This window comes from Heterodontus francisci, chromosome 12 (assembly GCF_036365525.1).
Source record: "Heterodontus francisci isolate sHetFra1 chromosome 12, sHetFra1.hap1, whole genome shotgun sequence".
Classification (NCBI taxonomy): Eukaryota; Metazoa; Chordata; class Chondrichthyes; order Heterodontiformes; family Heterodontidae; genus Heterodontus; species Heterodontus francisci.
This window is the reverse complement of record NC_090382.1, coordinates 107,637,629-107,651,820: the sequence shown is the minus strand read 5'-3', so window position 1 is coordinate 107,651,820 and position 14,192 is coordinate 107,637,629. Positions and strand designations below refer to the sequence as shown.

General features: G+C 46.2%; 1 protein-coding gene across 7 annotated transcripts in view; it reads left to right on the top strand.

Annotated features, from left to right (window-relative positions):
- Positions 1 to 14,192, top strand: part of ndst1b (N-deacetylase/N-sulfotransferase (heparan glucosaminyl) 1b) — a 301,326-nt gene that overhangs the window by 264,361 nt on the left and 22,773 nt on the right. For 6 of the 7 annotated variants that reach the window (XM_068044050.1, XM_068044049.1, XM_068044048.1 and 3 more), the window contains 3 exons: positions 2,396 to 2,578; positions 3,901 to 3,997; positions 13,658 to 13,781. In XM_068044050.1, coding sequence (XP_067900151.1) covers positions 2,396 to 2,578; positions 3,901 to 3,997; positions 13,658 to 13,781 — 404 coding nt within the window. The remainder of the gene's footprint in view (positions 1 to 2,395; positions 2,579 to 3,900; positions 3,998 to 13,657; positions 13,782 to 14,192) is intronic. The other variant, XM_068044051.1, reaches the window with a different exon arrangement.

Sequence of the window (14,192 nt, the reverse complement as noted above, 5' to 3'; positions counted from 1 at the left end):
GGGTGACTGCGGTGACTGCAACAACTACCGTGGAATCTCCCTGCTCAGCACAGTGGGGAAAGCCTTCGCTCGGGTCATTTTAAACAGACTCCAGAAGCTAGCTGAGCATGCCTACCCTGAGGCTCAGTGCGGCTTTCGAGCAGAGAGATCCACTATTGATATGCCATTCTCCCTTCGCCAGCTACAGGAGAAATGCCGTGAACAACAGATGCCCCTCTACGTTGCCTTCACCAAAAGCCTTTGACCTCGTCAGCAGCCGTGGTCTCTTCAGACTACTAGCAAAGATCGGATGTCCACCAAAGCTACTAAGCATCATCACTTCGTTCCATGATAATATGAAAGGCACAGTTCAGCGGTGCCTCATCAGACCCCTTTCCTATCCTGAGTGATGTGCAACAGGGCTGTGTTCTCGCACCTACATTGTTTGGGTTCTTCTTCTCACTGCTGCTCTCACATGCGTTCAAGTCTACAGAAGAAGAAATTTTCCTCCACACAAGATCAGATGGCAGGTTGTTCAACCTTGCCCGTCTTAGAGTGAAGACCAAAGTACGGAAAGTCCTCATCAGGGAACTCCTCTTTGCTGACGATGCTGCATTAACATCCCACACTGAAGAGTGTCTGCAGAGACTCATTGACAGGTTTGCAGCTGCCTGCAATGATATTGGCCTAACCATCAGTTTCAAGAAAACGAACATCATGGGACAGGACGTCAGAAATGCTCCATCCATCAATATCGGCGACCACGCTCTGGAAGTGGTTCAAGAGTTCACCTACCTGGGCACAATCATCACCAGCAACCTGTCTTTCGATGCAGAAATCAGCAAGCACATGTGGGAAAGGTGTCCGCTGCTATGTCCAGACTGGCCAAGAGAGTGTGGGAAAATGGCACACTGACACGGAACACAAAAGTCTGAGTGTTTCAAACCTGCATCCTCAGTACCTTGCTCTATGGCAGCGAGGCCTGGACAATGTATGTCAGCCAAGAACGACATCACAACGCATTCCATCTTCGCTGATCCGGAGAATCCTTGGCATCAGATGACAGGACCGTATCTCCAACACAGAAGTTCTCGAGGCAGCCAACATCCCCAGCATGTACGCCCTACTGAGACAGCGGCACTTGAGATGGCTTGGCCATGTGAACCGCATGGAAGATGGCAGGATCCCCAAGGACGTATTGTACAGCGAGTTCGTCACTGGTATCAGACCCACCGGCCGTCCATGTCTCCACTTTAAAGACGTTTGCAAACACGACATGAAGTCTTGCGACATTGACCACAAGTTGTGGGAGTCAGTTGCCAGTGATCTTTAGAGCTGACGGACAGCTATAAAGGCAGGGCTGAAGAGAGGCGAGTCAAAGAGACTCAGCAGTTGGCAGGAAAAGACACAGCAGTGTAAGGGGAGAGCCAACTGTGTAACAGCCCCAACAACCAACTTTACCTGCAGCGCCTGTGGAAGAGTCTGTCACTCTAAAATTGGCCTTTATAGCCACTCCAGGTGCTGCTCCACAAACCATTGACCACCTCAACGTACTTACCCATTGTCTCTCGAGACAAGGAGGCCAAAAGGAAAAGGAAAGGACTCTTCAAAATTCCTCATAATTTTGAACACCTCTATTAAATTTCCCCTTAACCTTTCCTGCCATTAGGAGAACAAACCCAGCTTCTCCAGTCTCTACATGACTGAAGTCCCTCATCCCTGGTATCATTCTAGTAAATCTCCTCTGTAGCCTGTGCAAGGTTTTCACTGTTAATTTGTTAAATCATATGCAAGACTGAGTAAAGAGTGGGTCCAGCGTAATCCTCCAACAAGCTTTCTGGAATATAACATGGTAGCAGAGGATGGTGGACTACAGGTGAAGGTTGAAATTATGAAAAAAAAATTCACATAGAAAACTAAAATCCCAGTGGCTATTGTGGAAAATGTCAGAAAGCAAGTGTAAATTGTCAGAGTATGATTACCTTTCGATGTTTCTGAGGTTGAACCATATGACCAGTGGAAGGTTTGAGTGAGGAGCTGCATGTTTGCAACCTTTTTACTTTGTAAAATAAATGCAAGACTGAGTAAAGACTGGCTCCAGTATATTCCGTCAACAAGCTTTCTGGATTATTACATTGACCTTCTTCTTACTAAACACAATACTGCAGCTGAGACCTAACCAGTGTTTTATAAAGGTTCACCATAACTTCCTTGCTGTTGTTCTCTATACCTCTATTTATAAAGCCCAGGATCCCATTTGCTTTATTTAATAAAAAGCCTTTATTAATAAAAAGACTTGTCCTAACACCTTCAAAGGATAAACTATTTGAATAGCCGTTTCACCTCACGCTGGGTGATTGCCACTCTGATTGGATAGGTGCACCATACTGATCATCTGCTATCATTCATCTTTTAGATTAGTATCTTTATGACACATCTGTCAAACTATGGGAACGACCGCCTGGGCCTTTACACCTTTAAGAATCTGATCAGCTTTGTGCAGTGCTGGACAAACCTGAAGCTGCAGACCCTCCCACCTGTGCAGCTGGCACAGAAATACTTCCAACTGTTCCCTGAGGAAAAGGACCCGTTCTGGCAGGTTAGTAATTGCTGCACTGAAACTGGGCAACACATCAATGGAATTGTTGTGTGGGGGTGAGAAAATATTTTAATTTCACAGACAAGCTATAATTCACTTGAGCAGATTGTTTCTGTGCCAGTTCCCTCCTCTGCTTTTCTCCCCTCCCCTAAAGGTGCTGGCTCTGTCATCCTGCTGTTCCACAGGCACCTCATTTAATTTACTGTTGTTCCCTATCTCTGTAACCTCTTCCAGCCCTACAACCCTTCGAGATCTCTGCGCTCCTCCAATTCTGGCCTCTTGTGCATCCCCGATTATAATCACTCCACCTTTGGTGGCTGTGCCTTCAGCTGTCTGGGCCCTAAGCCCTGGAATTCCCTCCCTAAACCTCTGCAGCCTCTCCAACTCTCCTCCTTTAAGTCGCCCCGAACTGTCCTATTAATTCCTTCTATCGCTTGGTGTCAGGTTTTGTTTGATACTGCTCCTGTGAAGCACCTTGCGACATTTTACTATGTTAAAGGTGTTACTGTTGGTCTTTTCATATCAGCTGAACCCATCGGGATCTCGGATCAGTTTAGTCACTCCCAGTCTGTTCTGCTGCTGGCATTGCAGTTCCAATGGCATGTGTGATGGGGAAACTCCACAGAAATTCCTGCCATATCTGCAAAGTGTCACAAAGAGGCAGTGTTGTGTGTTGATGATGGTTGCATGCGTTGCTACATAATGATATAGCTCCCCATGTACTTCAGTTACCATGGAGAAGAATCAAATGCTGGAAGGATTGCTGCCTGGAGGAACCACATTTCGATCATTGAAACATTTCAAACTTGCCACGTGAAAGCCAGAGGGAAGGGGTGGTGATTTAACCCAATTTCACACCCCATACATGGTATGCACTCTGGTTTGCAGTAGCTGTATTGCTACGTAGCACTTTGTTGATTCCTGTGCACCCACTCTGAACACCACTGACTCACGACACTGCTTATACTTGCATGTAACTTGGGTCCCTGTTTAAGGTTGGAAAGCAGGAGGGGTCAATTTATATATGGTTCATTACACTGTGTTGGAGTGGGGTGGGGTAGTGGGTACTGAAACTCCCATCTCCTGCTCTCCTATCCTGGACTCTGTATTTTCACTCCCCTCTCTCCAGTTGCTAGTCTCCTCCCACTTCATATCACTGATGCAATGCTAGGAACAGTCAGCCTGTATTAAAAGCAGATTTCTCTGGGAAGTCACACCAGAGTCACAGATACTTTTATTTCCAGTTTTTTGTGCCTAAAACTCAGCATGGGTCATGTTGCAGACAGGAATCTTCATTGGCACTATATCTGCTCTTTTTTCAGGATCCTTGCGAAGATAGAAGGCACAAAGATATCTGGTCAAAAGAGAAAACGTGTGATAGGCTTCCAAAACTTCTCATCATTGGCCCTCAAAAGTCAGGTAACGGTATAAACCTCAGGAATTTTTAATTTTAACATTTTCTTTGTTATATAAGGTAGTATATGTTTCCTCCTTGCACCACACACCAATCCACGCCCAAGAAAAGGACCGGTCTGGTTACGGGACGGCATGCAACAACCCCAAGTGACAATATACGGTCACTGCTCTTGTGTATCCCCCACCCCCTCCACAATATTGCTTTGGAGGGACCTAAGTATTCTCGCAAGAGAAAGGACCAGATTTTTAAAGATCCTTTGGGGGTGAGCACTGGTGCGGGCATGGATTGAAGACCACAATTCCAGAAGATTCCTCTGGATCCTGCCCCAAGGTGACGTGCTCCAATTTTCAAAGTGAGGGCGGTGGGGGAAAGGAGTCAGGAAGCCTCTCGCCTGCAGTTAGCAGCCTGTGAAGCTCCTTGACGAGCTTGTTAATGGGCTGGGGAGGGAAAGAATGCAAATCCGCAAACCTGAACAGTCATCGATGTCAGTTTCAATGCAGAGAGAAGCTAAAGCCTTTTTTTATAAGGTGAAAAATCTTGGAACCTGGAGGATCATGAGCATTAACTCTCATTTGGCCGTACGGTCACTTTCCTATGCGGTTAGGCTTCTGGCCCTCCAAGGAACTGCCTGCTCCCTTCGGCATGGCAACAGTATGCTTCATCATGGCTGCCGCCTGCCTTTGCTGCTCATGCTCTATAAGCAGCTCCCACCTCCTGGTTACGCTTAGTTCCACTATTTAGGCGCCGAGCTCACTTCTGGCCCAATTAGGGCAACTAAATTTACAGAAAGGCTGTGGCTCGGGATCCAGAAATTATCCAGGGGTCGGGTTGCCGACCCTAAATTCAAAATCAAGTCCAAAATCCGACTTTGCACCCATTTTCAGTTGCATGGTGGCTATGAGCACCTCACGCCCTCAAATGTACATTTATCGGAAACTGGGTGGTGTAGTCCTTTCACTTCTGGGACCGAGATTTAAATTCAACCTGTGAGGAAAATCTTTTCTGCCCGTTGGCTATAAAGATGCTACATGAAATGAGTTGTGCTGTCTCGTCCTATTTCATGGTGGGCTGAAATCAGCCAATCAAGACTGCTTTCAGTTTGTCGCAAACTAACGCTTCCCGAAGTTGTTCAGAAAGGTCTATTAGGGTGGGTAGTGTCGGGGAAAATTTCCACTGCTGTAGTTACGCAATGTTTGTGTGAGACTGGGACGAAAGCACATTGTTGGAGCGGGATTCAGGGAACTTCACTGTGTGCAGTACCTGATGGGGCAATTCCCATTTCCACCATTGGTTACCAAAGCTGGAAACAATTCCAGACTATCACTTCGAGTATTGATATTCACCAAAAATGATTGAACATGTGCTCCATTAGCAATTGTTTAGTGACATTTTTTTTGTTGACACTTTCCTTGTGTTGTAAACATGAGTACTATCTGAAGACCTCTGGATAGTGCCCAAACTATCTCAATATTTGCTGGAAGGATTGGCCTGTACTATAATGATCGACTGACTACAAGTCATAGAGAGTCATAGGGCTGAATTTTACCAGCCCGTCGGTGCCGTGGGTCACGGTGAGGATGCCGGTAAAGTTCTGCGGGGAGAGGCCTGCTTCGACCCGTGACGTTAAGAAGGGCCCGACACATATAACCGTTGTGGGAGGGACGGTATTCTCGGTGCGGCCTCCCTGCCGCCTGTCGGCGGGCCCTTCATCTGCATATTTAAATCAACCTAAATGATATGCAAATAAACTTGCCTGCAGACGGCGGCCATCGCACACCGATTTTACCGCCGCCGAACGCAGCTCGTGCGCCTTTGGAACTCCATATGGAGTTCCGAGGCGAGAACCTGGTGGGGAGGGGGTGAGGAATAAAACTTTCAGGGCAGGAGGGGTGGCAGAAGGGGAAAAATATTTCTTATTGGCTGTGGGGATGGTGGGAAGGGTTGAAGGGCACAGAGTGCAAAGTTTAGGGTTTAAGGGTCGGGACTGTCAAAAAATGGTTTTTCGGGGGAGAGAGGGAAATAAATTTATTTTGTGATCATTACGGGGATGGAAGTAGTGCTTTTATGTTGAATTTAATGTTTTAATTGAAATTTAAAGTGCTGGTCCCTTTAAAGTTTTACATCAGCTGCCAGGGCTTGAAGCCCTTTAAATATGGCACCGGTGCCTGCGCAATGGCGCCGGACGCCGTTGCCGGGGACACGGCGGCCGCCCCATCTACGTCATAGGGGGAAGCCTCTCTGCCCCCTCTATTGAAATGAGTCCCCGCACGTAATATCGCGGAGGCTGTGTGATGACACCTCCATGTCGGAAGGCCTCCGCTCTCACTGTGCATTGCTGTGGAACGCGGAGCACCAATAAAATCCAGCCCACAGAGTCATTTACGGCGCAGAAGGAGGCTATTCGTCCCATCGTGTCCATGCTGGCTCTCCACGGCTCTATCTAGTCAGTCCTAGTCTAAATGGGTATGTGATAGCCATTACAGAGATGTGTTGCAGAGTGACCAAAGGATGACTTAAGACAATAAAGAGGGAGAACTTGGAATATGAGATTAAACTATCAAAAAATTTAAATAAAGCACTGTGTTCTTTACTGAGGCAGGGGAATAAAGTGAGTGCGTTAAATAAATGAAGGAACTCAAAGAAATTCAACACAAAAATGGTGTAAGGAAATGAGTAAAGGCAACTGTGTTAAAAGGAAGTGAAATGATTTGGGGAAAGTACAGGAATGTAAAATAGCTTTGAAAGGCTTCAAAGATTAGCGTTCACTGATTGTCGTACAAACAGTGGCTAAACTTGCTCTGAACGGTTTCAGGCGTGTTTGTAAAGACCTAAAGTGGGTATGGGAACAGGGCAATCTCAAGTTTCGGACTGTTGTGCATGTAGGCTAAACTCTGACTGGCCCAAATAGCCTGTTTCCATTATTGTCATTTCTATATAAGATGTTATATGCCAGTAATGATCTTGTATTTGCCCAGCTGGTTTGCATATGGAGCATTAAATAATATTGCCCTTGTCATGCAGACTCGCTGCACTCACTGGGCACCCAGTTCACTTAGAGCTCAGAATGCCATGACACACCAGTACGTTCCTAGTCCAACAAAGACACTGAAGGGTGTGGATGAACAGAAATGTCAGATTAACCCTTCCCTCTGTGTGACACTCTCTGGGCAGCAGCAGCTGTAGATTGAAATTGGGTACTGGGCATTACCATGGAGTCTGATCTGTTCTCGTCCATGTGTGCACACTTTCCAGCAGTGATCATTAGATAGTGACTTGAAGTAGAATGTGGTCGAACGTTTCTCCCCTCCCTAGGCCTCGTGGTTGCCCCAGCTGGGATGTGCTGACTCAGCACAGACTGGGAATCAATGTGCTAATCTACTAGTCATACACGGGGCCTGTATTCAGCAGGTTATTGAGGAAGCTTATCTGGTTTCTTTAATTTAGAAAGAAAAGGCTGCTGTTTGTCAATTGCCAGTAATTGGGGTGTTTCCCCTCTTTACAGCTGACTTGGCTAAGTGACTACGGCAGTGCAGGATCAGACCTTAGGGACAGTTGCTGACAGCTTGAATTCTCTTCCAGGACCAGCACGTTTATTAACAAATGTAAAAACTGGGCGTCATCTCTCTGGAAATATGTGCTGCTCCCTTTCCCAGCTGTTCATGGAATTCTGACCTTAACAGATGTGAAAAGCTGCTGCCACGGTGGCTTCATAGTCTTGGCACGTTGTGCTAATTGCAGCTACCCAGCCATAACTGTCATATGTGCCAGTTGGCAATCATCCTTTTATTGTAACGTCCCATTTAAATTGATAAGTAAACTCAACAGGAATTTATATTTAAGGGCAGATTTTCTGCTTGCCAGGGACTACATCTCACAAAATTGCAGGTCCTCAGCCTGTGATTTTTCATCTTTTAATTTGAAAGAATGGGAAATCACAATTGGGCGTGCACCATAACCTAGTGCAGAGTATTGCAATGGAAAAATCTCTTCTTCATTGCCTTGAACACAGCAAAATCCCCATAGTTTTACAGCTTGGACTCATTACTGAGCAGATGTAAGGGTTTAGGGAAGTGGCTGAAGGTTTGTTGAGATAGATGAATATAAAAGAGGATTTTGAAGGCGGTGAGGGAATTCCAGTGTGAGACGAAGATGGTTGAAGGCTCTGCCACTGTCAGTGGAGTGAGGGGCAAGGGGGGGGCGGGGCGACACAGTATTTGAAGAAGAGAAGGTACAGTCAGGGCTGGGAAAAGTTGCACAATTAAGGCAGAGCAGGACCGGTGAGGGATTTTAGACAAGGATGTGGATTCTGAAATTGATGTACTGAGAGATAATTTGACTGGGACAGGGGTGATAGGTGAACAAGGTTTTGGGATTTAAGGAAGATGGCAAGCTTTGATTGAGTTGCAGTTTATATAGAGTGGGCCATGGCAGAGACTGAAAAACCTGAAGCATGAGGTAATAAAAGCATGAATAAGAGTGGTAACTCTGCACTCTAAATTCGTGCAACAGTTAATCATCCAAGCCCAGGTATAAGTGCAAGAAGTTACAGTAATAGCAAAGAGTGAAAATTTTGCTTCCTGAGAATTTCATTGTGACCAAATCATGCATTCAATTCAAAACTGCAGTAACCCACTGACATTGTGAGTGCTCACAACCATTGTCATTTTATTTATAAAAGCAGCTTGAAAATGATTAACTTCCAGTCAGGTGTTGCCTAAATCTGTTATTGTCTGGCTTATCAAGATAGGTGTGAAGAGGAAGGAACACTTAGATTTATATATCTCATCATGTTGCCCGCAAACATCAGTTTGATTCACATGCAGTGAATTAACCTACAGTGCAGCAATTGTTGCGATTGTTTTTTTTCCCATATCTCACCCACCATTTTGTATGTAATTTTTTTTTAGTATTCTTCTTTGGCCTCTTTATCTCGAGAGACAATGGGTAAGCGCCTGGAGGTGGTCAGTGGTTTGTGAAGCAGCGCCTGGAATGGCTATAAAGGCCAATTCTAGAGTGACAGGCTCTTCCACAGGTGCTGCAGAAAAATTTCTTTGTCGGGGCTGTTACACAGTTGGCTCTCCCCTTGCGCTTTTGTCTTTTTTCCTGCCAACTGCTAAGTCTCTTCGACTCGCCACACTTTAGCCCCGCCTTTATGACTGCCCGCCAGCTCTGGCGAACGCTGGCAACTGACTCCCACGACTTGTGATCAATGTCACAGGACTTCATGTCACGTTTGCAGACGTCTTTGAAGCGGAGACATGGACGGCCGGTGGGTCTGATACCAGTGGCGAGCTCGCTGTACAATGTGTCCTTGGGGATCCTGCCATCTTCCATGCGGCTCACATGGCCAAGCCATCTCAAGCGCCGCTGACTCAGTAGTGTGTATAAGCTGGGGATGTTGGCCGCCTCGAGGACTTCTGTGTTGGACTTCTGTGAATTAACCTACAGTGCAGCAATTGTTGCGATTGTTTTTTTTCCCATATCTCACCCACCATTTTGTATGTAATTTTATTTTTAGTATAGTCCCATGGCATGAATCATGAAGCATATCCCCAAATCCCTGCATCTCCCGTTCTTACAGTTGCCGCAGTAGCACAGATTGACTCTCCATCTAACTCCCAATTTACTTACCCTCTGGGAAAGCACTGTGGTAACTTCTGTTACCTCCTCTAATTGGTCCAGCAAAGACTGGAAATTTAGAAGATGGATAGTCAAGGGTAGAGCCCACACCCTTGTGTTCCTGGCCAATATTTCTCCCTCGCACAACACCATCAAAGAAAGACTGCATTTATATAGCGCTGTTCATGACCACCAGACATCTCAAAGTGCTTTACATCCAATGAAGTACTTTTTGAAGCAACGCAGCAAGCTCCTACAAACAGCAATATGACAATGACCAAAGAATCTGCTTTTGTGATGTTGGTTGAGGGATAAATATTGGCAAGGACACTGGGGATAACTCCCCTGCCCTTCTTTGAAATAGTGCCATGGGACCTTTTACATACAGCCAACCACGAAGATGAGGCCTTTGTTTAATTTCTCATCCGAACGACAGCACCTCCGACAGTGCAGTACTTCCTCAGTACTGCACTGGAGTGTCAGCCTGATTGGAACATGATTAACTGGTAACTCATCTCATTTGCTGTCTGTGGGACCGTGCAGTGCCTCATTTGCCTACATAACAGCAGTGACTGCACTGCAAAAGCAATAGGATGTGAGGCAGCCTGGGATGAGCTGACGGTGTGAAGAAGTATTCTCTTTTTCATTTGCAGTGGGGTAAATTTTCGTTTGCCTGGACGAGTGGATCGGCCGTTCCTTGGAGAACCTGCCTGATTTCTGTTACATTGAGAGCCAATGGATTGGAAATTTGTTGAGTTCCGCAGTGGGTGGGTGATCACTCACCGTCCAGGCAGTGAAAACAAACGTTTACTGCTCTACTTTCCCTTCAACATTAACATGTGAACAATGATAGAAGACTTCAATCATTGACTGTCAACAGTCTAACAGAATATAGTTCATTCCAGAACAAAGGAACTGAGTGATTGGCTGTTCCTGTTCCCTTGTTGAATGGCACCTCCGATCCTGACATACCTTCACGTCTCAACAGGATGTTTGAATATAATGTGCATTTGCAGGAAAGATGGGATCGTGCAATAAGTTGGATAAAATTGCAGAGTAAAAACCACTTAACATTATACTCACTAATAGACTCTGTTATCAGGTTAATTTATTGACAAGAATAATAGCCGAAGGCTTCAGGCTTTGGGATTTTCCTCTCGTGCTGATTGCATTTCCTGCTCATGATATGGGGCAGTTAGTACACTCTGAGGGTGAATTTGTGATGCTATTGTTGTTAGCTCAGTTTTTATAACCAATTTTCATCCCTACTCTTCCTATCTTAAAGGCACTGTCTCTTACCCAGCTACAGAGCCCTGTTGCACCTTGTTCTGGTTTTCGAATCTAGGTGAACCATTGGTTAATGGAGGACATACCCAGCAACCCAACATACATTGCTTTACAGCGGGGAGTGATCAGAAGTGGAACCCTGGCTGACTTTTCTCCCCTCCGGCCCTGGGTGTAGAAGACAATTGTAGCTCTCCCAGTTCCCCCAGCTTCAAAATAGCTGACTCAGCACCTACATCGAAAAGATTCTGAGCACTAGGCTAGGCAGTACAAATATCCACTAAGCCACAAGCTGCTCTTTAGATTATCTAGTATGGGTATTCCGCAGTTCCTGTCAAGTTTAATGGCAGAACCTCTTTTAAATTTTCCGTTTCCCAATCATTGCCAGCCAGATTGAGAGGCTGGCTGGTTGTTGGGTGGGTAAACCTGAGGCACCACGCCACAGCTCGGCTTCGGATATCGGGGTTGAGGGGCACAGGCAAGTGCAGGGAGAGGAGTCAGTAATCAGTGGGGGTTGGGCGCCAATCGCGGGAATGGAAGCGAGTAAACCCGAGGGGCCGGGGGAAGCACTCATGCTCCCCCTGACCCACAAGCCGTGCTGGGAAAACACTTAACTCTTCAATGCTGCCGTTCTCACCTCCCATCAGCTGCCGGGTTTCCTGAGGTCTGAGAAACCCGGCCGGCCAACATTAAATATGGAACAGAAATAAAACCGTAGACACGCAGCCTCATTAAAATATTTTAGTGACAAGCTCGCCTCCGGAAAGCAGGGCAATCACCAGCCCCATCCCCTTGGTTAAAACTGCAATTGCAGATCCATTTCCCATTTTTAAACCCCCACCCTCTCTCCCGTCCCAGGAGGTGAAAACCTCCCCCCTCCCTACCATGCACCACGCGACCCCCCTCCCCATTCCCCCCAGTATCAGAATCTTTAAAAAGAGCACAATTCTGAAAATGGCTTATTGTGAAAAATGCTTATTTTAATTCATTTCGTGCGATGTGAGCATCGCTGGCCAGGCCAGCATTTGTTGCCCATCTGTAATTGCCCTGGAGAAAGTGGTGGTGAACTGCCTTCTTGAACCCCTGCAGTGCATCTGGTGTCGATACACCCACAGTGCTGTTAGGGAGGCGGTGGGGGGGGTTCCAGGATTTTGACCCAGTGACAGTGAAGGAACGGCGATATAGTTCCAAGTCAGGATGGTGTGTGACTTGGAGGGGAACTTGCAGGTGGTGGTGTTCCCATACATCTGCTGCCCTTGTCCTTCTAGGTGGTAGAGGTCGTGGGTTTGGAAGGTGCTGTCGAAGGAGGCATAGTGAGTTGCGGCAGTGCATCTTGTTATGGTATACACTGCTGCCACTGTGCGTCGGTGGTGGAGAGAGTGAATGTTTAAGGTGGTGGGCCACTTTGTCCTGGATGGTGGAGAGCTTCCTGAGTATTGTTGGAGCTGCACCTATCCAGGCAAGTGGAGAGTATTCCATCACACTCCTGACTTGTGCCTTGTAAATGGTGAACAGGCTTTGAGGAGTCAGGAGGTGAGTTACTGGCCACAGAATTCTCATCTTCTGACCTGCTCTTGTAACCACAGTATTTATATGGCTACTCCAGTTCAGTTTCTGGTCAATGCTAACCCCCAGGATGTTGATACTGGGGGATTCAGCTATGATAATGGAGATGGTTAGATTCTCTCTTGTTTGAGATCGTCATTGCCTGGCACTTGTGTGGCGCGAATGTTACTTGCCCCTTATCAGCCCAAGCCTGGATGTTGTCCAGGTCTTGCTTTATATGGACACGGACTGCTTCAATATCTGAGGAGGTGCAAATGGTACTGAATTTTGTACAATCATCAGTGAACATACAAATTGCTGACCTTATGATGGAGGGAAGGTCATTGATGAAGCAGCTGAAGATGGTTGTGCCTAGGACACAACCCTGAGGAACTCCTCCGGTGATGTCCTGAGACTGAGATGATTGACCTCCAACAACCACAACCATCTTCCTTTGTGCTAGGTATGACTCCAACCAGTGAGATATGCAAACAATTGGATCAGTCAGTGCACCCTTTATGTTCTGCTCCAGGGCAGCTTCTACCTTGAGTCTCACATGTGAGGGTTTTGAACCACTCACAAGGGAAGAGTAGCTGAGGTGGTTTTCCAATGCCCTCCTCATGGATTTAAGCTGCGGAGCATCATCTCCCACGTGAGCCATAACCAAGGCCAAAGAGCCCCACCTGCCCTCTATGATGAGTGATGGGGGACACATCCATTGGACACAAGTACTCCCATCGGGCGTCACCCCAGTATTCAGAGCCAGTGTTCCGGTCTCCGCTTGAACTCAATCCTTCTGACTCTGCTACCCGAAGCCAAAGACTAACTCCAATCAGGCTTGTAGTGTGAGAAAAAAATCAAAGAGCAGCAGATGCTGGAAATTCGAAACAAAAACAGAAAGTGCAGGAAACACTCAGGAGGTCAGGGAGAGAGCAGAGGAATTAGAGTCTCGGGTGTGGACCAGTTGGGTCTTTAGGCAGATTTAGACAGTGAGCTAGAAACATATAGTTTATTGAAAATGTGAATATGTGGGTGGTGATCTGTTGGACCTCATGCTGTGGAGTATTTTGCTTGGATTAGGAAATGTAATGAAAGTAGTTGAGAAAACATGGGAATCCTGCTTTTAATTACAACCAGCCCCATTTAGTTACACGTTTACATAAAGCTATGCCATAAAGTAACCGAAGGTAACAGTGATCTCCCTCTCTCCCCAGGTACCACAGCTCTCTATCTTTTCCTCACTATGCACGCAGATGTTACCAGTAATTCTCCAAACCCAGACAGCTTTGAGGAGCTACAGTTCTTTAATGGACCGAACTATCATAAGGGCATTGACTGGTAAGGCGGCAAAATAAACAGCAGCTAGACAACCAACTGTGCACTCACACACAGCCTTACACTCCCAACCACTCTATCAGTTAAATTAGATGGGGAAGTATAGCCTTGGCCTTGGTCATAAAATTTCACTGAAATAGGTGGAATGTAACAAGGTGTGTATTTTGGAATGCTTTCTTTGAATGAAAGCTGAGCCAATGAAAAGAAAATCCAGAAACACTTCTTCACACAAATGGTTGAGAGTTTGTTGTGAACACTACATGAGGACTATAAAAGCTGAGGTGTTTAAAAGGGAGACAGACATGTACCTGGGAAATAAGGGGATTAAGAAAAGTCGAGAAAAGGCATGTAATTACGCATAAAGATACAGATCTGCAGTGATTCGCAAAATATCAGAACATGCTTGAAAGGCCA